This window comes from Balaenoptera borealis (assembly GCF_965194805.1).
Source record: "Balaenoptera borealis genome assembly, chromosome: 16".
NCBI lineage: Eukaryota > Metazoa > Chordata > Mammalia > Artiodactyla > Balaenopteridae > Balaenoptera > Balaenoptera borealis.
Window position 1 is genome coordinate 27,148,571 of NC_138872.1, and position 21,365 is coordinate 27,169,935.

At 48.3% G+C, this 21,365-nt stretch overlaps 2 protein-coding genes across 8 annotated transcripts in view; one reads left to right on the forward strand and one right to left on the reverse strand.

The window, feature by feature from the left end:
- The first annotated feature begins 703 nt into the window (after window positions 1-703).
- On the forward strand, window positions 704-7,810 carry PDRG1 (p53 and DNA damage regulated 1). The gene is made up of 5 exons (XM_082358948.1): window positions 704-891; window positions 2,983-3,058; window positions 4,140-4,214; window positions 6,153-6,233; window positions 6,859-7,810. Exons 1-5 carry the CDS (start codon window positions 805-807, stop codon window positions 6,939-6,941), a joined length of 402 nt encoding a protein of 133 aa, XP_082215074.1. The 5' UTR covers window positions 704-804; the 3' UTR covers window positions 6,942-7,810.
- Window positions 7,811-9,668: 1,858 nt separating this feature from the next.
- The window catches only part of TTLL9 (tubulin tyrosine ligase like 9), a 62,129-nt gene continuing 50,432 nt past the window's right edge, over window positions 9,669-21,365 (reverse strand). For 4 of the 7 annotated variants that reach the window (XM_082358870.1, XM_082358868.1, XM_082358872.1 and 1 more), the window contains 5 exons: window positions 18,221-18,279; window positions 17,235-17,431; window positions 15,086-15,199; window positions 13,748-13,872; window positions 9,912-12,019 (listed from right to left, as the gene is read on the reverse strand). In XM_082358870.1, coding sequence (XP_082214996.1) covers window positions 11,835-12,019; window positions 13,748-13,872; window positions 15,086-15,199; window positions 17,235-17,431; window positions 18,221-18,279 — 680 coding nt within the window. In that variant the 3' untranslated portion in view covers window positions 9,912-11,834. Of the gene's footprint in view, window positions 9,849-9,911; window positions 12,020-13,747; window positions 13,873-15,085; window positions 15,200-17,234; window positions 17,432-18,220; window positions 18,280-21,365 lie in introns of those variants that run through there. The other 3 variants (XM_082358871.1, XM_082358874.1, XM_082358869.1) reach the window with 2 other exon arrangements.

Below are 21,365 nucleotides of genomic sequence, written 5' to 3' on the forward strand. Positions count from 1 at the left end.
GCCGCGGAGCAACTGGGCCCGTGAGCCACAATTACTGAGCCTGCGCGTCTGGAGCCTGTGCTCCCCAACAAGAGAGGCCACGATAATGAGAGGCCCGCGCACTGCGATGAAGAATGGCCCCCACTTGCCGCAACTAGAGAAAGCCCTCACACAGAAACGAAGACCCAACACAGCCATAAAAATAAATAAATAAATAAACCCAAAGTTTAAAAAAAAAAAAAGATTCCTGCCTCCTTCCAACCCTGAGGAAAGACAATGAGGGGGATTTTAATTCACTCTCATTTTATAAACTGGAACCTGAAGGTGTCAGAGGTTAATATAAGTCACACTGCCATATGGGCCTCCTTGGTGTTCCTCAGGCAGGGAGGGGAAGAATGATTTGATTTCTCCAAAGCACTATCATTGCCTGCCATAGTATATAATTATTTGTTTTGTCATTAATTGTCGATGTTTCCCGCTAGATGAAGTTGCACGAGGGCAGGGACTTTGTTTTGTTCACTGCTGCACCCTCAGCCCCTAAAACTGCCTGGCACACAGGAGGGGCTCAAGAACTCTATTAAAGGAAGAGGTTGAAAGGTTTGGGCCTGCAGGGGGCGCTTCAGCCCCGCCCCCAAAGCTAGGCCCCGCCTCTCGCGTCCGGCCGCCGCGCGTGCATTGGAGCCTGCGCGCCACCGTTCTTCTTTCAATTGCTCATGCGCGCCGGAAGCCCTGTCAGATCGGCGCGTGCGCGGACCGAGCTGCAGCGGAGGTAGAGCGGAGGGGAATACGGATTGCGGCCGAGCCGAGTCGGAGCAGGTGAACACTATGCTGTCGCCCGAGGCGGAGCGGGTGCTTCGGTACCTCGTGGAGGTGGAGGAGCTCGCCGAGGAGGTGCTGGCGGACAAACGGCAGGTAGGAGGCCCGTCCGCGGGGCTGGGGCCCGGGTTTGGCCTGACGGCGAGCGCCTAGGGAAACGCGCGTGGTTCGGAACTGACTCCAGCTCGGGCTCGCCGTGAGTTGACCTAGGCTTGTGGGCCAAGGGCTGTGACGACAGACCGGGCGGTTGTGAGATCACGTGGGCTAAATGCGTGGCACGGCACCTTGCTTCACTCTTTTATTTAGTATATATTAAGTGAGCGTTGTCTGTGCCAGGCCTTTCCTCTCTCACCACCTTTTCTCTGCCTCTTGCCCTGCCTTCTGGATCCGACCCATTACCCCTTTGGGCGTTTGGTTGACCTGAACCCCTTTTTCAAAATGCAGTTCTTGGGCCACCTCACCGACCTGGGCTGCACTGCCCCCGTCCAGGCCCTGAGTGGAGAAGAGGAACAGGAAAGAGCCCTGAGTGGTCTAGTGATTGCACAGGAGTGGGGACTTGGTAGGAGCGTGGGGCCCTGGCCATGGAGGGCCATGTAGACTTGCACAGGGAGTTTGGGTCTGGTTCTAATGGAAATGCCAAGGGTTTTAAGGGAGTTCGTGGTGGGAAAAGATGCTCAACATCACTAATTATTAGGGAAATGCAAATCAAAACTACAATGAGGTATCACCTCACACCAGTTGGAATGGCAGTCATCAAAAAATCCACAAAAAATAAATGCTGGAGAGGGTGTGGAGAAAAGGGAACCCTCTTGCACTGTTGGTGGGAATGTAAACTGATACAGCCACTGTGGAGAACAGTATGGAGGTTCCTTAAAAAAACTAAGAATAGAACTACCATATGACCCAGCAGTCCTGCTACTGGGCATATACCCTGAGAAAACCATAATTCAGAAAGTCACATGTACCCCAATGTTCATTGCAGCACTATTTACAATAGCCAGGACATGGAAACAACCTAAATGTGTCTATCGACAGATGACTGGATAAAGAAGATGTGAGATATATCCATATATATAACAGAATATTACTCAGCCATAGAAAGGAATGAAATTGGGTCATTTGTAGAGATGTGGATGGACCTAGAGTCTGTCATACTGGGTGAAGTAAGTCAGAAAGAGAAAAACAAATATCGTATATTAACACATATATGTGGAATCTAGAAAAATGGTACAGATGAACCTATTTGCAGGGCAGGAATAGAGACACAGATGTAGAGAATGGACGTGTGGACACGGGGGTGAAGGGGAGGGTGGGATGAATTGGGAGATTAGGTTTGACATAAATACACTACAATGTGTAAAATAAATAGCTAGTGGGAACCTGCTGTATAGCACAGGGAGCTCAGCTCGGTGCTCTGTGATGACCTAGATGGGTGGGATCGGGGACTGGGGAGGGAGGTCCAAGAGGGAGGAGATATATGTATACATAATAGCTGATTCACTTCATCGTACAGCAGAAACTAACACAGCATTATAAAGCAATTATACTCCAAATAAGTAAATAACAAAAAATTTTAAAAAACAGTAACCTATGTAGTGGGTCCTATTTCTGTCTCCGTATTTCAGAGAGGTGAAATCACATAGCTCATAGTGGACAGCAGGATTCAAACCTGGGTATTCGGCTTCAGAGCCAGTGCTGTCAGGCAGTATGCTGTACTGCCTGCTTACTCCCTTTGTAGCTGTTGGGCTGTTACCACCATCTCAGTGCCAACACCTCTGCTGTTCTGATCTAATATTGTTGGGTTTTTCATGATACTAGGTCAGAATCAACTGGAGGAGCTTGTCCAGGGAGTGGTTTGCACTCTCCTAGTGATTCTGAAATGCCCTAAAGCTTGAGAACTAGTGCTTCAGTGGATAATAAAAAAAAAAAAGTTACCTATTTAGTCATTAAACATTTCCCCAGCACCTCCTCTGGGGGGAAGACACCTGGACAAAGCATTGTTTTTAAGGAGCTGGAAGCTGAGTGGGGGAAGAAATACCTTCACACATCAGTCCATTTTAGGCAGGACATTGGAATTAACCTAGGAATGATGCCTTGTCTCTGTTAGGTTTTAATAGCCCTGGTCTGTTGGGAGTACAGGCTGGGGTAAGAAGTAGCTGAGTTCCTTCCTTCCCCTGTGTTTTTCAGATTGTGGACCTGGATACCAAAAGGAATCGGAACCGGGAGGGCCTGAGGGCCCTGCAGAAGGATCTCAGCCTCTCTGGTAAGCCTAGACCTCCTCGCTGCAGCCCAGGAGGCCTGTTCCGTTTTTCTTCTAAGGCCTTTGACTTGTCCCTGATAGAGACTGGGCAGGAGGCCACAGGCATGTAGCACAGCCCGTGGAGATGGGGGAGACGGTATTGCAGGTCTGACATAGACTGTGGCTCAGGGTTTCAGCAGCTACTCTGCTTTAGTTTTCTCTATGATACTTCCTCAGTAACAGGTTGTTAGCTGCCAGCTTATTAGTGATGGCACTGGGAAAATGCTGGGGGATATAAAAACCCCCAGCACTTGAAAATTGTGAATTGAAAATTCACAATTTGAAAATTGTGAGAAAGCTGAAGAAGGAATTGGACATGGGGTAGGTTTTGGAGAAGGGGATAGTGGCTCTTTAGATGAGGCCAAGTGGTTGTGACAGAGTAAGGAGCAGGGGAGGGGTGTGTGATGAGGCTGAAGAGGTGGGCAGAGGCCAGGCCATGATGAAGGGCCTTGGGGACCAAGGGTTTAAAGTGCACTGGGAAGCCTAAAACCTTCCAGTTTCTTCTCGTCTCACCAGAGTAAAATCCGGAGTCCTGCAAGACCCCATGGAATCCAGACTTCCTTGAACTCTCCCACATCATCTCCTCTGCTTTCCCCTTACTCATCGGCTCCACCCTCGCTGGTGTCCTTGCTGTTCCTAACGCCCCGGCACATTACTGATCTTTGCTGTTCTTGGTTCCTCTGCCTGGCTTGCTCTTTCCCCAGGTGTCTGCAGGGCTTACACCCTCACTTTCTTTGGGTCTCTGCCCAAATGGCACATAATCTGTGAGGCCATACCAGACTGCCTGGTATAAATGACAAACTCCTCCCCTACTTTGGCATTCTCCATCTCTCTTACCCTGCTTTAGTTTTCTCTACGATATTCTTCAGGGTCTGACAAATCATATCTTTGTTTATTATCTTTACTTTTTTGTTTATTCCCTCTCCTCCACTATAACATAAGCTATGAGGGCAGGAACTTTGTCCTGTTCTGCTGTGTTCTCAGCATCTAAAACAATGCCTGACATAAAAATATTTGTTGAAGGAATGACTGTTTGCCATTTCAGAAGACGTGATGGTTTGCTTTGGGAACATGTTTATCAGGATGCCTCACCGTGAGACGAAGGAAATGATTGAGAAAGGTAAGGCCTCCTGGGCAGGGGTCAGGAACAGGTCCCCCCGCAGCCCCCAGCCTTGGTCTTAACCCAGAACTGAGAGTCAGGCTTTCTCTGGGCAGCAGCTTGATGAGAGGCGGCTGTGTGCATGTTAATCCCTGCTCTGCCACTGAGTTATTTCCTCATCTCTAAAAGGGGGACACTTCTACGTAGCACAGTTGTTGTGAAGTTGAGATAAAACAGGACACTTGCCTAGCGCGGTGCTTGTGTATCAGTGAGGAATGAGTTGGACTGCAAATAACAGAAATCCAGCAAATTGAGGGTTAAGGAAATAGAGTTGTTTTTCTTATGTAAGAAGTTGTCCAGAGATGGGCAGTACAGGACTGGCACAGCTGTTCAGCAGTGTCACCTTAACATATTCTCATGGTTATTGTGTCATCATTGAAGGCCTCATGTTTGAGTGCCAGGCTGGAGAAAAGGCAGAGGGTTTTCTCCATATATGGCCTTGCCTTCTATTTTGAAAATAAGACCGTCCGCCTCAGGGACTTCTGCTGATATCTCATTTGCCAGATTTAAGGCACATGCCCACACATAGCTGCCTGGGAGAAGAGCTCTTATTTTTCACATCCCCTGCAATAGCAGGTGGGTTGAAAATGGACGTTTGGGAAGAGTGAACCTTTAGGGTCTGCCACAGCCTGTATACACAACATATGTTACTCAAATCTCACAACTACGTTCCTGGAGGCTCTTTGGAGGAGCATCATAAAGGCAAAAGGTCAGGCTACAAATGGGTCCTTGACTGGCAAAAGGGCAAGTTATGCACGTTTTCTCTTCCGTACCCCTGAAAACATGTGGGCCAGGAGGACCAACAAGGTTGCCTCTGTCCCTGAAAACAGGGTATCTCTATCCCTATTGAAACCGAAATTCTAGCAAAGGAAACTAGGTCAGCTTGGAGGAGAAGCTTCCGGCTGTCTTGTTGAAAAACATACACTAATATCATGGTTATAAAATTAAGAGTCGTCATTTCACTTGGGTGGAGGCTGGAGGCCGCTCAGACTAAGCTTCCAGGGGCATCGCCTGCCTGGGTTCAGGATCCTCAGCTCTCTTAGCCCACAGGTGTGGTCTTGTCACCGACATAGAGAAGGTCTGTGACATCATCACCTCTGGTTCTCAGGGATGGACACAGGCTAAACAAGCTTGTGGGAGACTGTGCTTCCTCATTTACAGTGAGAACCGGAACCACTGCCCAGGCCAGAAGCCTCGGCTGGTTAGGACTTTTACCCATCAGAAAGAGTGAAAGCCTGTGAGGAAGACAGGAATGTCACTCACGAGTGGATGAAAACAGAGCTGGTGGAGTTGGTTGGGTGGCAGCAGGCAGTTGCACTACTCCCGGTCCTGCATCTGCCTTTGGGTGCAGTCCGTCCTGTAAGACAGCCTTCTCTTCACAGCCCTGAATTAGGCTAAGCGTGAGCATTAGGCTGAACGTTGACTGTTCGCGTATCAGTCACCACAATCCTGCCTTTGTGAAAACCCCTCACCTTGATGAATGTGGGTTTGTGAAATTCCTCAGCCACCTATTTTCCATCCATCTTAGGGTAGGCTGGGTCTAGGTTCTTCTTTTTGTCCTTACATTTGAATTTTCCATAATTTCACTGTGGGAGGGTGACCTAAAATCCTGGCGTTGCCTTCCCCATCCACTGGCCAGGGTACTTTGCATAATGAAAACAGTTCGGTGAACTGTGAGTCGGGACTGGTGTGCTCAGCCCTGTTTTGGGCTCACTCAGGGGTCGGGGCAGGTCATGTCCCTTCTCTAGCCTTTAGTTTCTTCCTCAGCTGGTCTCCGAAGTCCCCTTTTCCTTCCCACATGCTGAGACCCCTTGCTCTCAAGGGGGCTGGGGAGAGGCTGGCACCCTTAGATCTGTCTATAGTATAACCTCATCTTGTTTGCCTATCTCATTTTTTCAGATCAGGAACACCTGGATGAAGAAATAGAGAGGCTCCGGAAACAACTTAAAGTGAAGGTCAATCACCTCTTTGAGGCCCAAGGTATTGGCCTGGGGGCTGGGAGTGGGGCTGGAAACCAGGAGGGGAGACAGCCATCAACACGGACTTTAAAGGCAGGGGTGGGAAGCCCCTCCAGGCGGGCAGTGACCCGGGCAGCTGGTGAGTGGCACTGAAGCTGTGGGCAGTGGGCAGGGTTGTCTCGAGCTGCTCAGAGATGGAATGGACGGGAAGTTTGTGGGATCTTATTCCTGTCACAAGTTCTTTTCAGGCACTAGGAATGGCCTGGGATATCTCACATTTATGCCAGGGCATGGTGTCGGGACTGGGATAGCTCTGACTAAGGGTCGGAAGGCCTCAGTCAGGTGGTCCAGGTTAGAGCTGAATTTCTAGGTAAACCAAATCACTCCAGATTGGTCACAGTCTGGTGCAAACCTGGAGGTTTCTAGACAGCAGTCATGACTCTGCAGGTTCCTGGTGACTCAGGAGCAGGTGTCGATGTGCATTGTTCAGTGCATTGCAGAATTTGAGGTCCATTTCTGTCAGACCTCAAGGCCAAGTGTTTGGCAGCATGAATGCAGTGTAAGTCCCTTTCCCAGGCCTGACTCCAGGGCCAGTCGGTTGGACAGCAGGAGCCCTGACTCGCTGATGAATTGTCTTCTCTCCCTAGGCAAACCGGAGCTGAAGGGTTTTAACCTGAACCCCCTCAACGAGGATGAGCTGAAAGCTCTCAAGGTCATCTTGAAAGGATGAAATTTAAGAACCAAAGTGGGGGACCTAAGACCAGCATCCCCCCTGGGATCATGGAGGACCTAGAACTCTCCAGCCTTGACACCTGCAAGGACAGGATCTACTCTGCAAGGGGACAGTTGTGAGGAATCTGGCCATAGCCCTTGTACGAAGCTTCTTTGTCTGTAGCACTTGGCTATTTTGTGACGGCAGGAGGGAACCCTCAGCCTGCCAGTATCTGCCGGGCCTGACCACTGGGGCTGGGTAGACACAAGGCCCATTGACAGGCCCTGGCAGCCACCAGGAGGTGGGAGGGGGCAGCGCTTGTGGGGGTGTGAGAATGACTGCAACAGGCACTTCTCAACAATGGCCTGCTATTGAAATGGGCCCCGGGCAGGGGGAAGAGTGGGAGCTTCATTCCAGCATTCCTCTCAGAAAGAGAGAGACACATTTTCAAGCAGTGTGCGTAACGGAATTGGAATAAAGCAGGAGGCTCAGAGGACGCTCCTGTCCTGAGTGAAGGACAGAATCTTGGTGCTTCATGGCCCGCCATAGGCAGACACACAGTCCCCCTGCACTGCCTCCATTTGGGCCCATCTTCCTGCTTGCCCCCAGGACGGAGCCCAGAGTAGGTGCTGCGTATCAACCTGCTGCGGCTGCTCTGTAGTCAGGAAGGCCGTGCAGAGTCCTGCACCAGAGGTGGGTGAGGGGCTGCATCTTACGGTGTTGCCCTTGTGCAGGATACGCCTCCACCGGCTCTGAAAGCAGGACCGGGCCAGTGCTGCTCGGAGTTCCCATCTGCCTTCAGGGTCTGCGATCCTGACGTGAATGTGCCGTGAGGGATGTCTTTCGTGTGCCTCGAGGGCTCAATTAATGTTACCTACATGAATGAATAGCAGCTTCTAGTCTTCACCTCATTCAGTCCTTAATTGAGGGCATGCCACTCCTTTAGGATACCATCTATGAAGGGGCAGTGGTTCCTCCTTGAAATGATGTCAGGATTAGATAGGCAGTAACAACAGAAGATGGCAGGATGGAGAGGGCACTCCATTTGGTTCCAACCAAGTTATAATGGGGAATCAAGCTGGCATGGCCAGATCCTGTGTTTTCTTCAAGATAATCTAGAAATTTAGATTTTTAGGTTGAGTCCTCTGTTTTTTAAATACTGCTAATTCAGAAAATTTTTTACAACTTGGGTGTTGGCCAACAAAACACTTTACATAAGTCGAATTTGGCCCAGACCTATGATTTTGCATCCTCTTGAGTTTTCTTAGTAGAAATTGCTGGGTTTTCCTCATAATGGCCTTAAGAAGTAGGGAGGTGGAATTGGAAACTAAATGTCCACAGTAGATTAAAGAAATTGATAACTCCAAATAGTGGAATACTATACAGCTGTAATCAAGAATGAAGAAGCTCTGAGCACTGATTTGAAACAAGCTCCAAGATACATTAAAGTGAGAAACAAGGACAGGTGTCTAATAAGCTCATAATTTGTGTGCAAACAATTATGTGGTTCCTTTGGAATAGAAACTGCATGGTGGGGCACAGCGTGCAAGGGAAGGACATGTTCCCTTTGGTTGATACTGTCTGGTATGACTTTGGTTGATACTGTCTGGTATGACTGCCTGGCTCACAGTTGGTCTGTCTGAACATTGCCACTGCCTGTCGGGCTGAGGGTGGATGCTAGGCCAAAGAAGAGCCAATCAGATTCCTTCTCCTGGAAAGACGTGGAATCCAGGCCTAGGGTTGTCTGGGCTTGCCCCAGTCACAGGGATGAGGGAAGTCCCCACACTCTGGAGGCAGGAGGCCCAGAATGGCCTGGCTTCAGGCCTTCCCAAGGCTGGCTGATGCACTTAGATTTCCCAGTATTTTCCTTTCAAAAGCCCTCCCCTCCCCTCCCCTCCCCTTCCCTTTCTTTCCCTCCACAGTCAGATTCTTGAAGCCAAAAGAACTGTCCTGAAGGGGGGAGAGTGATTGATAGAGGGAGCTGACTAGGGTCCCTTGGTAGGTTGCCCTGGAGCAATTAGCCACCAGCCCACTCTTGTTGCAACTTCTCTTCAACCTAGAGGAGGTGTAGGAATGTGGAAAATGCAGACATTCTTACTTGTGCCCAACTCGGCAAGCCATCTCTGCCTGCCAGCCCAAGGCTTTCTGGTCTAAAAAGCTCAGCTCCCAACCTCAAACAGGAAGGCTCAGAGAGGCACCTAGGTCACCCATCTGACTTCGATAAGTGCACCTTTGCAGAGACTGTCTCTAAGTAGGATCTGCCTTCCTGATCCTTACCTTGTCCATGGGTTCCCTGACATGCAGTCAGGGTATTGTAAGGAGGGCAAGATGTATATAAGGCTCAGTCCTTCCCCAGACCCCCAGTAAACACAGTCTAGTAACTGCTTGCTTTGCAAACACAGCTTAAGTTCCATAAACCCTGAACGCTTGCTCCTGGAGGATCTTTTCAACACTGATCCCCTGAGAGACATGAAAGGGTCAAGCCAGGAAGATTTGGTTGCAGCCGACAGCATCCCCTGAGCCAAGCCTGGAGCCTGAATAAGGACTGTGATCCTTTATTAATGTGATCTCTGGCGGAGCAGAACTTGCTGCATTTGTCCTCTTCAGGCCTGACCGCCAAGCCAGCCGATCTGTCAAGGTTAAAGTCTATCCAGTCCTGGGCATTGGCTCTCTCCTGGTGCAGAGATGCCCAGGGTGGGGTGGGGGTGCCAGGCTAGCAAAGCAGCTGCCAGGCCGGAGGGAGGGGGAGGGGGGGGTGAGTGCTCTGAGGTGCTGCTGTGCTGGAAACTGGGAGCAGGGAGAGGACTGGTGTGGCACCTCCCCGGGTCGCTCTCCTCCGCGCTGGGGATTAGTTGGGAGTTTTCTTCTGGCCTTGAAGGGAGCGGAACAGCTGCCTCAGCTGTTTTTTCCGATCATTGACGCAGCCTGGAAGGGAAGTGGAGTGTTGCCTGAGATGGGCTGTCCCAAGTAGAGGGGGATTTAGGGGGAGTGGAGGGGCCTGTGTTCCCACTACCTGTGGGAAGAGGGGACAGCAGGAGCCATGCAACCACGGATGGCCTATGGTTTGCATCCTGGCTCCCCTCCTGACTGTCATGGTCCTTAGGCAGGTCATTTACCTCTTTGAGCATCTGTTTTCTCATGTGTAAACCAGGATACCTGCTTTATGGGGTGAATGTAAGGATCATCAAAAGAAGGTAATATTCACTGAGGGCTTACCTCAGACCAGGGACTGCTTCAGGTCCAGAATATGGACTGACTTGTTGAGCTTTCACGGGAATAACGTGTACAAGAGAAAACTGAGGCTCGGAGAGGTTAAGTAGTTTACTCCAAATCACACAATAAGCAGGACTGAGGGCTGAACCCAGGCTATCAAGCTCCAGAGGCCCAGCTCTTAACCGCTACCCCACATTGCCTTACCTTCTGGCTTTGCTCTGAAAATGCACTTAAAGCTGGCACAGTGCCTGGTACCTAATTGGTTAAATGTTAGCTTTCTTCCCTTATCCAACCCCATGTGTCAGGCACTTTCATCTAAGAGATGGCTCTTCCCCGCAAGTGGCCCCTACTCATGAAAATGTCCCAGGCAGTCCATGCTGAGAGGCTGACATGACCTCCCCTCTCTGAGCACGTTCACAGTGTTCCCTTCCTTTTGCGCTCAGAGCTGATCCTTGAGGCAACTCCGTGGTCATTTGATCTTGTGCCAGGCATACTGATGGCACTCACGAATGGTGGCTGACTGACAATCCCCATGGGCACAACTACTGACCTGGAGGTGTCTGCCATCTTCTCAGCACCCCAGAGCCCCATCCCTGCCTCCTAGGCACTCACCAGCCATCAAGGCTTCACTGAGCCGAGAGTCCACTAAATGCATCCCCAGGGTTTTCCAAAGTGAGTTCCATGGAACCTTAGCTTTAACTATAATTGGCTCATTCATAATTCTCAAACCTTTGTGTCCAGTGCAAATCTCTTCTTGGAGTTCTAGACTCATCTCTGAGTTATCTGTTTATCTTTTCACCAGATCTCAACACATCCCTAACTCATTTCATCAGTACTCTTCCACCCCCAGCCAGCTCCTCCTGTATTCAAAACCACCCACCCAGACACTCAAATGGAGACTTCTGAAGCACTGGCTCTCAACCTAAGCTGTGCTTTAGACTTATCTGGGAGCTTTGAAAAATACTGACGTCCAAAGGTATTTATCTCCAACAGGCATCAGTATTTTTTAATTCTCCCGCATGATTCCGATGTTCAGCCAAGGTGGAGAACCACTGTTCTGAATCTTTGCTACTCAAACAGGGTCCAGGAACCAGCAGCATTGATATCTGATGTGGATTGTTAGCAAAGGCGGCTGCAATGATCGTCCCAGTCCTATATGCACCTCTCTGCAAAGTGCCTGTGCCGCTCCTCCCATCAAGAAGTGGAGTCTATCTCATTGTGCCCTGAAACTGGGCTGGACTGGCTTTGGCTAATGGATTGTGGCAGAATGACATTGTGGGATTTCTGAGCCTAGGCCTCAAAAGACTTCACTACGTCTTCTCTCGCCCTTTTGGAACCCTGAGACTACCATGTGAAGAACCTGGGGCAGGGCTGCTGGAGGATGAGTGGCCACCTGGAAAGAGAGGCTGTTGACAGTCTCAACCACCACACATGTGAATGAGGCTACCTTAGACCATCACATCTCAACAAATCTGCTAGGTGCCTGCAGCCCTGTGAGAGACCCCGGGCGACACCTGAAGAATCATAAGCAAATAAGATAGTTGTTTTAAGCTGCGAGGTTTTAGGAGGGTTTGTTACACAACAGTAGCTTGTTAGGTATGCAGACTCTTAGCCCCCTGTTCCAGACCTACTGAATTGTAACTGCATTTTAACAAGATTCCCAGGTGATTGTCTGCACAACTTGGAAGCATTGTATAGTCATCCTCTAACAACACCATGGGCAGGCACTAGGGGTCTGCTGTGGGAAAACCATTCACAAACCTTCTCTCCTTTGCTTTCCTCAAGGCAAACTACTTGACTTCCCAGGCTTCCTTGCGGCTGAGGTGCCATGTGACCCAGTTCTAGTGGGTGAGAAGTCAGCAGAGGTTGCTGGGAGGGCTTCCCTTTTGGAATAAAGAGTCAAAGCTTGAAAGAAAGGCTTTGGCCCTTGGGCCTTCCTGTCTCTTCCTGCCTGAGACAAGGACACGGTGTCTGGAGTTGGAGCAGCCGTTTTGTAGCCATGAGGCAACAAGCATGAGCATCAAGGCAACATGCTGAGAGTGGCAAAGCAGAAAGAGGAAAGAGCTGGGTCCTCGTGCAGCTGTTGTGTACGGCCTACCCCATGACTTCCTGTGGCTCAAGATAAATCGGTTCCTATCTGTATAACTATTAGTTGGCTTGTTAGTGTTTGCAGCCAAACCCAATCCTAAATCATACCAAACTCTAAAAGATGCTTAAAACTTCTTTTCATCAAAAAAGAGAAAAAAAAAATGCCGCAAACAAAATTTAAAAAGCAAAATGACAAACTCAGGAAAATGTTTACAGTAAGTTTGACAGAGGGATAATATCCTCAATATATTAATATCCAAGGCCTTTGCAAATTTAGAAAAATGTAAGCCCATTGAAAAATAGAGTATGGACAGCTTACAAAAGAAGAAATGCAAATTTTAAATCTGAAACCCCACCCATAATCAATGGAATGCACAGAAAACAAGTCAATATTTTTACCTATGAAGTTGGCAAAGGTTTTTTGTTGTTGTTTTAAATTCAGAACTGGCAAATTTGTGTAATATTTCCAAGAAAGCAATTTGACTGTAATAAGTCCATCCTTTTGACCCAGTAATTCTATTCCTAGCAATCTGTCCTAATGAAACAGCCAGAGTTTCAGCTGAGCTTTATGTGAGAGGATGTTCTCACAGGGTTATTTATAAAAGTGAAAAACTGGAATCATGCCAAATGCTCAATTATATGAAATTGATTTCATAAATTTGGGGATGTTTTACAGCCTATGGTAATTTTGGTTTTAATTGTGCTACGGGACAAGAACTAGCAGCCAAGCATTCGTGTTTTGGAGTCAGACAGACTGGGGTTCAAGTCCCCGCTCACCACTTATAACCAAGACCATCAGCAAATGATGTAACATCTGGAGGCCATTTCCTCATCTGTAAAATAATAAAAGCTGCCTAAAAATTAAATGAGATAATGTATGTAAAATAGTTAGTCTGGACCTGGCCATAGAATGTTTCCAAAAGAGAGGCTCTTATTATTGAATGAGATGAAAAACGCTACGTGGGAAAGTTAGACTCAAAGCCCCAGCCCAATGCCAATTTTGTAAAAGAAAAAGTATGAATATATGCATTTTTGAAAAACTGGATGGAAATACACCAGATTGTTAAAGATGGTTACGTTTGGATGTTTTTTTTTTCATTTTCTTCTTTAATTTTCAAATATTCTACAATGAGTGTGAATAATTTTTATAGTCAGGGAAATTTTTCACTTTTGAAAAACCAAATTTAAAGTCAAGCCCTGAAGTCCTTAATTTCTCTTAACAACATATCGTGCTTTTTGTTTGGGTGCCACTTAAGCCTTCTGAAATCCACCTCGTGACAGATTAATAATATCTCTCACTACGTGCCCCACAGTATTCTAGGCATATATTAAGACAGAAACTATTTAATCTCTGTTTTACAGATGAGGAACAGAGAGGTTAAGTCCCTTGCCCAAGGTCACACAGCTGGTAAATTGTAGATCAAATTAAAACAGTCTAACCACTGTGGCAAGCTGTCTCTTAGACTACTTGGCACCTCCCATGACTCACCCCTGGTGCCCACTCCCCACCTGGCCCCACATACCAAGGTGCGTGTTGGTCACAAAGTTCCCCGTCCCTGACAGGTCATGAGCCCCATCTTCTCTGCTGACAGGGCCATCGTTCCACATGAGGTCGAAGCCTCCCACTCGCTTCTCCCTTCCCGTGAGTCTGGAGAAGCAGGAGACAAAAAGGGTTAATGAAGGTGCACCTGGTAGGGCCCTAAGACTCAAGCCAGGTCCCTGACCGTTCCCTGCACCCGACTGGTACCCACCCTGTCAGAGTACCTTCTTTTGTCCATCCATTCACTGGCCGTTTCCCAGGCACCCACACAGGCCTCAGAGGGGACATCCCCCATTTGTCCCCAGGCTTCCACACTTGCCCCCAGTAACATGCACCTATTCGTGATTTCTGGTTTAAAGTCTGCTGTTTTTCCCAGACCACAGACTCCATGAAGGCAGGGACTAGGCCTGTCGTGTCCTTTATTGTGTCCCCAGTGTTTGGCACAAGGCCTAGCACATAGTAGGGGCTCAAATGTTTGTTGAATGAATAAGTGATGGGGGATATAGTGGACACCTGAGGTTCTGCCTGCTCAGCATACATTTCACCTTTTTTTAGCCTGTGGGTACCTGGGTTTTTCTTTTGAAAACCATGCCTCCCTCTCTCACTCTCATGGCTCAGGTGGGGTTAACCCCACCCCCTGGGAGGTGGGCACAATACCTAGGCCAGGTCAATCAGAGTCACAGTGATTGGTTCCGGGATGGGCATGCAACTCAATCCCCACCAATGAGCAATGAAAGTCAGCCCTCAAACTTTTGCTGGAATAATTGGGGAAAAGCTAATACGGAGGAAAGAGATGAGACGGAGTGAGAACAGACAAACCAGCCAACACTGCCTGAGCCATTCCTGAAGTCAAACTCTGGATCTTTCTATTATATACACATCGTTATATCAATAAATAGCCTCTTACTGAGCACTTTCTGTGAGTTAGACACGTTATAATAAATTATCTTGGTAAATTAATCTAACATGAGAGGTAGATAGATATGAAATCTCCCATTTTACAGATGAGAAAACTGAGGCTCAGAGTGGTGAAGTGAGTGGTTCAGGGTCCCACAGTCAGGAAATATTGAGGAAATCCTGCTGGACCAAATCTCAGAAAGCTGTAGTTGGCCTGCTCTGCCGGGACAGGGCTGAGTCCCTGGGCCAGGATCTGACCGTGTGTGGACACTGCAGTTTCTCCATCTGTAGAATGGTGGGGCGGGGGTGACACAGCCATCTCTGTGGGCTTCTCAAGTCCCAAGGTTCTGAGTTCTCTATCCTCCTCAGTGGGAACCCTGATTGTCAGGTACAGGGATGCGTGAGCAAGGTTGCTCTCCCTCACCTGGCCTCCATGTCCACGACGTGCAGGGTGTCTTCCAGGAGGCAGGTCTTGAGCTCATAGTCCTCCTGGCTGCTGGCTGTCAGTGATGGGGATGCATTGACCTCCAGGAGCCACCTGGGGAGGGAGGGGAGTAGAGAATCTTAAGTTTACCTGGTCCCTGAGGCCCCTGGAATTTCACTGAGAGGCTAGATGGGGTGCCTGGGTCTCACCCTCAATTCAACCAGGGTTGCTCTCTCCACATTTCCATTTGAAGAAAGGTTTCAGGGGCTAAAACTTTTTTTTTTAATTTAATTAATTAATTTATTTATTTATTTTTGGCTGCGTTGGGTCTTCGTTGCTGCGTGCAGGCTTTCTCTAGTTGCAGCGAGCGGGAGCTACTCTTCGTTGCGGTGCGCGGGCTTCTCATTGTGGTGACTTCTCTTGTTGTGGAGCATGGGCTCTAGGCGCACAGGCTTCAGTAGTTGTGGCACGCAGGCTCGGTAGTTGTGGCTCGTGGGTTCTAGAGCGCAGGCTCAGTAGTTGTGGCGCATGGGCTTAGCTGCTCCGCGGCATGTGGGATCTTCCCGGACCAGGGCTCGAACCCGTGTCCCCTGCATTGGCAGGTGGATTCTTAACCACTGCGCCACCAGGGAAGCACAAAACTTTTGAAAACAACTGTCACAAACTTGGGCAATCCCCACAGGGTCCAGGTGGTGACTTATATGAAGCAAGTTGGTGGGGGTAAGAATGATTTTGCTGCCCTCATGCTTATTATCGCTTTTCCTTCTTTCAAAAGAGCTGTGAGTACAAGAAAAACTCCTTTCCTAGTGAAACTTTGCCCATAAATGGTAACCAGCCTGACATGTCAGGGGGTGGGGAGTAGCAGGGAGGGGTAGGGACTGTGGTGAGCCGGAAAGAGCATTCCACGTCTAAAGGGGTGGCTACGGAGGCCCTAGGAGAGCGTCGGCCTGTGAGAATGCGACCCAGAATTGCAAGATCCTCTGACTCTTCCAGAAAAGCCAAAAAATCCAAAGTTTTGTGTAAACATCTTCCAGTTATTGGAGACTGTCAATGAAAATCAACCAAATGAAAAAACATTTTGAAGGCCAAACTCAAAGTGTCTGCAAGCCAAAAGCAGCCCAAGGGCCGCCAGCCCGCAACCGCTTGTTTTTTGCAACCCTGTCATTTTAGAGACAGGAATCTGGGGCACAGAGAGGGGAGGGCTCACTCAGCAGGTCAGTGGGAGACTAGGGCCCCCTTTCCACTATCTTCTGCCTCCTGCCAAGCTTGTTTCCCCTTTCGGTGTCCACTTTAATGCCCATAGCACATCTTGCATCCCCGGGGGCAAGGGAGAGAGACCCGCTGGTGCCCCGGCCCCTGTTTCTCTTGAACTTGGGCCCGACTTAGGTCTTGCTCTAGGGCTCCTACTCCTGGCTCAGAAAGCCCCTCAACAGCTATACAGTGACCCTGGGCAGGGGGTTGGGTCCAGGAACATGGACCCTGGGCCTGGCTCGGCCCTTGACTTACTGCATGACCTCAAGCTGCCTCAACAACCCCACTGGGCTTCTGTGCCCTGTTGTATCACATAAGGGCCATTACTGTGTTCCCTGATAGTTCAGGTTTGTTCTTCTCATCAGCTCAACCTCCTCGTGGGCACTGGGAGGGCACAAAATTCTTGGCAGGGATCGACATGGTAACAGTATTCCCTTACATGGCACTTTGCATCCTCAAAGCACCAGGACTAACAGAGGGGAAGCTTCTTGCCTGATAGGAGGGGAGGATCGCTGACTCAGCAGATGCTCAGGAAAGGCCTCAGTGCCAGGCATAGGGCTCAGTACCTCACTTCTTCCTCATAACAATCTTATAGGCACAGCGACCATTTTATTTTATTTTTAAATTTTTTTCGGCTGCACCGCGCGGCATGCAAGATCTTACCTCCCCGACCAGAGATCAAGCCCGTGCCCCCTGCAGTGGAAGTGCAGAGTCTTAACCGCTGGACCGCCAGGGAAGTCCCACAGTGACCATTTTATAGACAGGCAAGCTGAGGCACAGAAAAAGAAAGTGTGCCCCACTAGGCAGTGACAGAGCTGAGCTCAAACCCGGGCAGTCTGGTTGCAGAGTGTGTAAAACATCCCTCCAGGCTCTCCGGGCCGCGAGCCCATCCACTTACGGCTTGAGGTCCTGGTCTATGAGGATGTCATAGCCATACAGCTCGAAGCAGTGCTTGTCGCTGATGATCACCTTCTGCACGCTCTGCAGGCTTCTGATGAAGATGTTGTCCATGTCACTGAAGAGCGTCTCCACTGCCTCGGGCCCGTGCTTGGACGCCAGATACTGCCGGAAGCGCTGCAGCATCCACTTGCAGCCCTGGGACCCCGCCGCCGGGTTGGGAGAGGGAGCCTAAGTCAACCCGGACCTGGCCCGTCCAGACCATCATTTACCATCAGCACAGCCCCCAGGCTTGGACGAGAGGGGCCCAGCCCTGAGTCCTGTGATTAGGAGAACCACAAGTGTGTCCCTCCTTGAGGGGCGAAGATTCTACACACCCAAGAGCCTGTGCCTCTCTTTCTAGAGCACAGCCTGCTATCCACCACCCCAGAAGTCCCTGACCAAATGCCCTGCGCCAGCTTCCTCCCTGGGCCTGCCCTCATGCAGACAGACTGCCCTGACCATGTGTGCACCCCAAGGCCCAGGGAGTCACCAACAGCTTGCTGTTTTGGGTGTGTGTGTGTTTGTGTGTTTGCAGGAAGTCCCCTTGGGGTGATGGGGAGCTGGGGACCAGCTCTTCCTGTGTTCTTCTGTTCTGGCTTTTAACTCTGAGAAGTCTGAGTGTTCTAAATATGAACCTGGCCTTGCAGGTTATTAGATAGATAGATGGTAGATGATAGATAGATAGATAAATGATAGGAGTATATCTGTCAAGGTAGGAGGATACAGCACATTTTGTTAAAGGGTGTGTTCGTTTGATTTGTAACTCTTAAATATTTAGACACATGATGTGTGGGCCTCCATTTGTACTCTTGCCCTGGGCCCTGCAAACGGGAAGGGTGACCTGACCTCGCTGGAGAACTCTCTTGGGCTCCTTGGCATCCTTCCTCCTCACCCCAGCCCAGTCCCAGAGGCCATACCTGGAGGGCAGAAGCCCAGGTTCCTCACCTTCTTTGGGTGGTAGTCGGGAGACATCTTTTGCACGGCGACATTGGTGAGGTGAACATCTGGCAGAGATTAGTGGTCAAGGGCCAGTGCGGACAAGAAGGTGCTGAGCCCTGCGCCATGTAGTCCCCAGGGACCAAACTGAGACCCTTGCTTGGGAATTGATGGGGGAAGGCTACCAAACAGCCCAGAGGTCACGTGCTTTGCAGTCAGATGGGCTCGGGTTCAAATTATGCCTGCATCTATCTTTACTGGCTGTGGGCCCCTGAGCAAGTCACTTAACCTCTCTGAGCCTGTTTCCCCACCTATTAAATGGGGGTGCATAGTAGTATATTGACCTCACAGGGTTATCTGAAAAATCAGTTAAGATGCTGTGTAGAAGCACCTCTTACAGTGCCTGGTGTGGCTGATATTAGATTAGGATTGTTCCACTCAAGAGGAGAGAACACTTTCTAACATGTAGAAAGACCAAGCACAGAACAGCCATCTCAGGACATTCTGAGCTCTCTGTCACTAGAGGGGTTCAGGCTGGGTGGCCACTTTGTAGGAATATCAGAGAAGTGACCCAGCACTGGGACGGGGTCAAGTTGGTCACCTTTGAAGTTCCAGCCCTGAGAGTCTTCCTTTCGGTATCATTACCATCATCACCACCAGTAACATCGGCAGCACTTTGCAGCTTACAGAGCATGTCCACACACTTCAGCTCATGTATTCCCCAAATCATCCCCATCTCACAGAAGAGACCTTCGAGGCTCAGAGAGGTTGGCAGCCACTCAGAATACCCCCTTCTCAACATCCTCCTCCACATAGCTAAGTAGGATGGATCCCCAAAACCTTGTGTAGTGACAAGACATAACTTTCACTTGGACTTGTTGGTGAGACAGGCTGAGACCTTTTGCTGCAGTGCTTGCACCTGGATACAAAGAAACTACAAGGGACTAAAAGTAACTGCATGCATGCGCAGTTGGGGCAAGTTATGGACAACAATATACAAAGAGACCAAAAAGCCCAACTGCCACTTCTGAAGAGCCAGGAGGAAAAGCAGAGGGTCGGGAGCAAAAGCAGGGTATTGCACATGACCCCTACACACCACCACCACCAAAGGGGTGGGCAAACCACCTAAGCAACCCTTCTGGCCCGACCCCTGGACACACCCCTACCCTCATCCCATATAAGGAACCAGCTCCCCCCCACCTTGGTGAACAAGCCAGTAGGGGAACTTGTTACTTGTTCTTGCTCCCCACTGCTGCAGCAGGGGCCCCAATAAAGTCTTGGCTGAATTTCTTCTCTGGCCTCTGATCAATTTCTATTGATTGAGGAGGCCAAGAACCCGGTTGGTAACATTGGGACATTTCACAGATGTGGAGGTAGAGGCTCTAGGTCACTGACCCAAGTCTAATTCCCCTAACATGTATGTTTCTCCATGTCTGTGGCATATTGGACAGGGCTTCAGCCTCTCCAGAGAAGGTGGTTATTCTCTGTAGCACCATTTTTCCTAGAATGTCTTCTTTAGGGCTTTTCAAAGATTTTTTTTTCCCACATTTGTCTGAGAGATTTTCTGCCTTAATTTCAAAAGAATAAGCACATAACAAACCACTAAAAGGAAGAGAGCCCTTACATTTTTGGTCAATTGATTTTCGAAAAGGGTGCCAAGGCAATTAAGTGGGGGAAAGCAGTCTTTCCAACAAATGGGGTTGGGATGCCTGAATATCCACATGTGAAAGAATAAAGTTAGACCCCTTCCTCATACCATAGACAAAAATTAACTCCAAATGGACCACAGACCTAAATATAAGAACAAAAACTATAAAGCTCTTAGAATAACATTTAGGAATAAGTCATTGCAACCTTGGGTTAGGCAGAGCTTCTTAGCTGTGACAACAAAAACACAGGTGAAATACATGCAGAAAAAGCTTTTGACAAAATTCAACACTGATTTATGATTAAAAAATTCTCCAGAAAGTGGGCATACAGGGAACCAACCTCAACATAATAAAAGCCATATATGACAAACCCACAGCCATCATTCTCAATGGTGAAAAACTGAAAGCATTTCCTCTAAGATCAGGAACAAGACAAGGTTGTCCACTCTCACCACTATTATTCAACATCATTTTGGAAGTTTTAGCCACAGCAATCAAAGAAGAAAAAGAAATAAAAGGAATCCAAATTGGAAAAGAAGAAGTAAAACTCACTGTTTGCAGATGACATGATACTATACATAGAAAATCCTAAAGATGCCACCAGAAAACTACTACAGATAATCAATGAATTTGGTAAAGTAGCAGGATACAAAATTAATGCACAGAAATCTCTTGCATTCCTATACACTAAAAACGAAAAATCAGAAAGAGAAATTAAGGAAATACTCCCATTTATCATTGCAACAAAAAGAATAAAATACCTAGGAATAAACCTACCTAAGGAGGCAAAAGACCTGAATGCAGAAAACTATAAGACACTGATGAAAGAAATGAAAGACAATACAAACAGATAGAGAGATATACCATGTTCTTGGATTGGGAGAATCAACATTGTGAAAATGACTACACGATCCAAAGCAATCTACAGATTCAATGCAATCCCTATCAAATTACCAATGGCATTTTTCACAGAACTAGAACAAGAAATTTTACAATTTGTATGGAAACACAAAAGACCATGAATAGCCAAAGCAATCTTGAGAAAGAAAAACAGAGCTGGAGGAATCAGACTCCCTGACTTCAGACTATACTACAAAGCTACAGTAATCAAGACAATATGGTACTGGCACAAAAACAGAAATATAGATCAATGGAACAGGATAGAAAGCCCAGAGATAAACCCATGCACCTACAGTCACCTTATCTTTGACAAAGGAGACAAGAATATACAATAGAGAAAAGACAGCCTCTTCAGTAAGTGGTGCTGGGAAAACTGGACAGCTACATGTAAAAGAATGAAATTAGAACACTTCCTAGCACCATACAAAAAAATAAACTCAAAATGGATTTAAGACCTAAATGTAAGGCCAGACACTATAAAACTCTTAGAGGAAAACATAGGCAGAACACTCTACGACATAAATCACAGCAAGATCCTTTTTAACCCACCTCCTAAAGTAATGGAAATAAAAACAAAAATAAACAAATGGGACCTAATGACACTT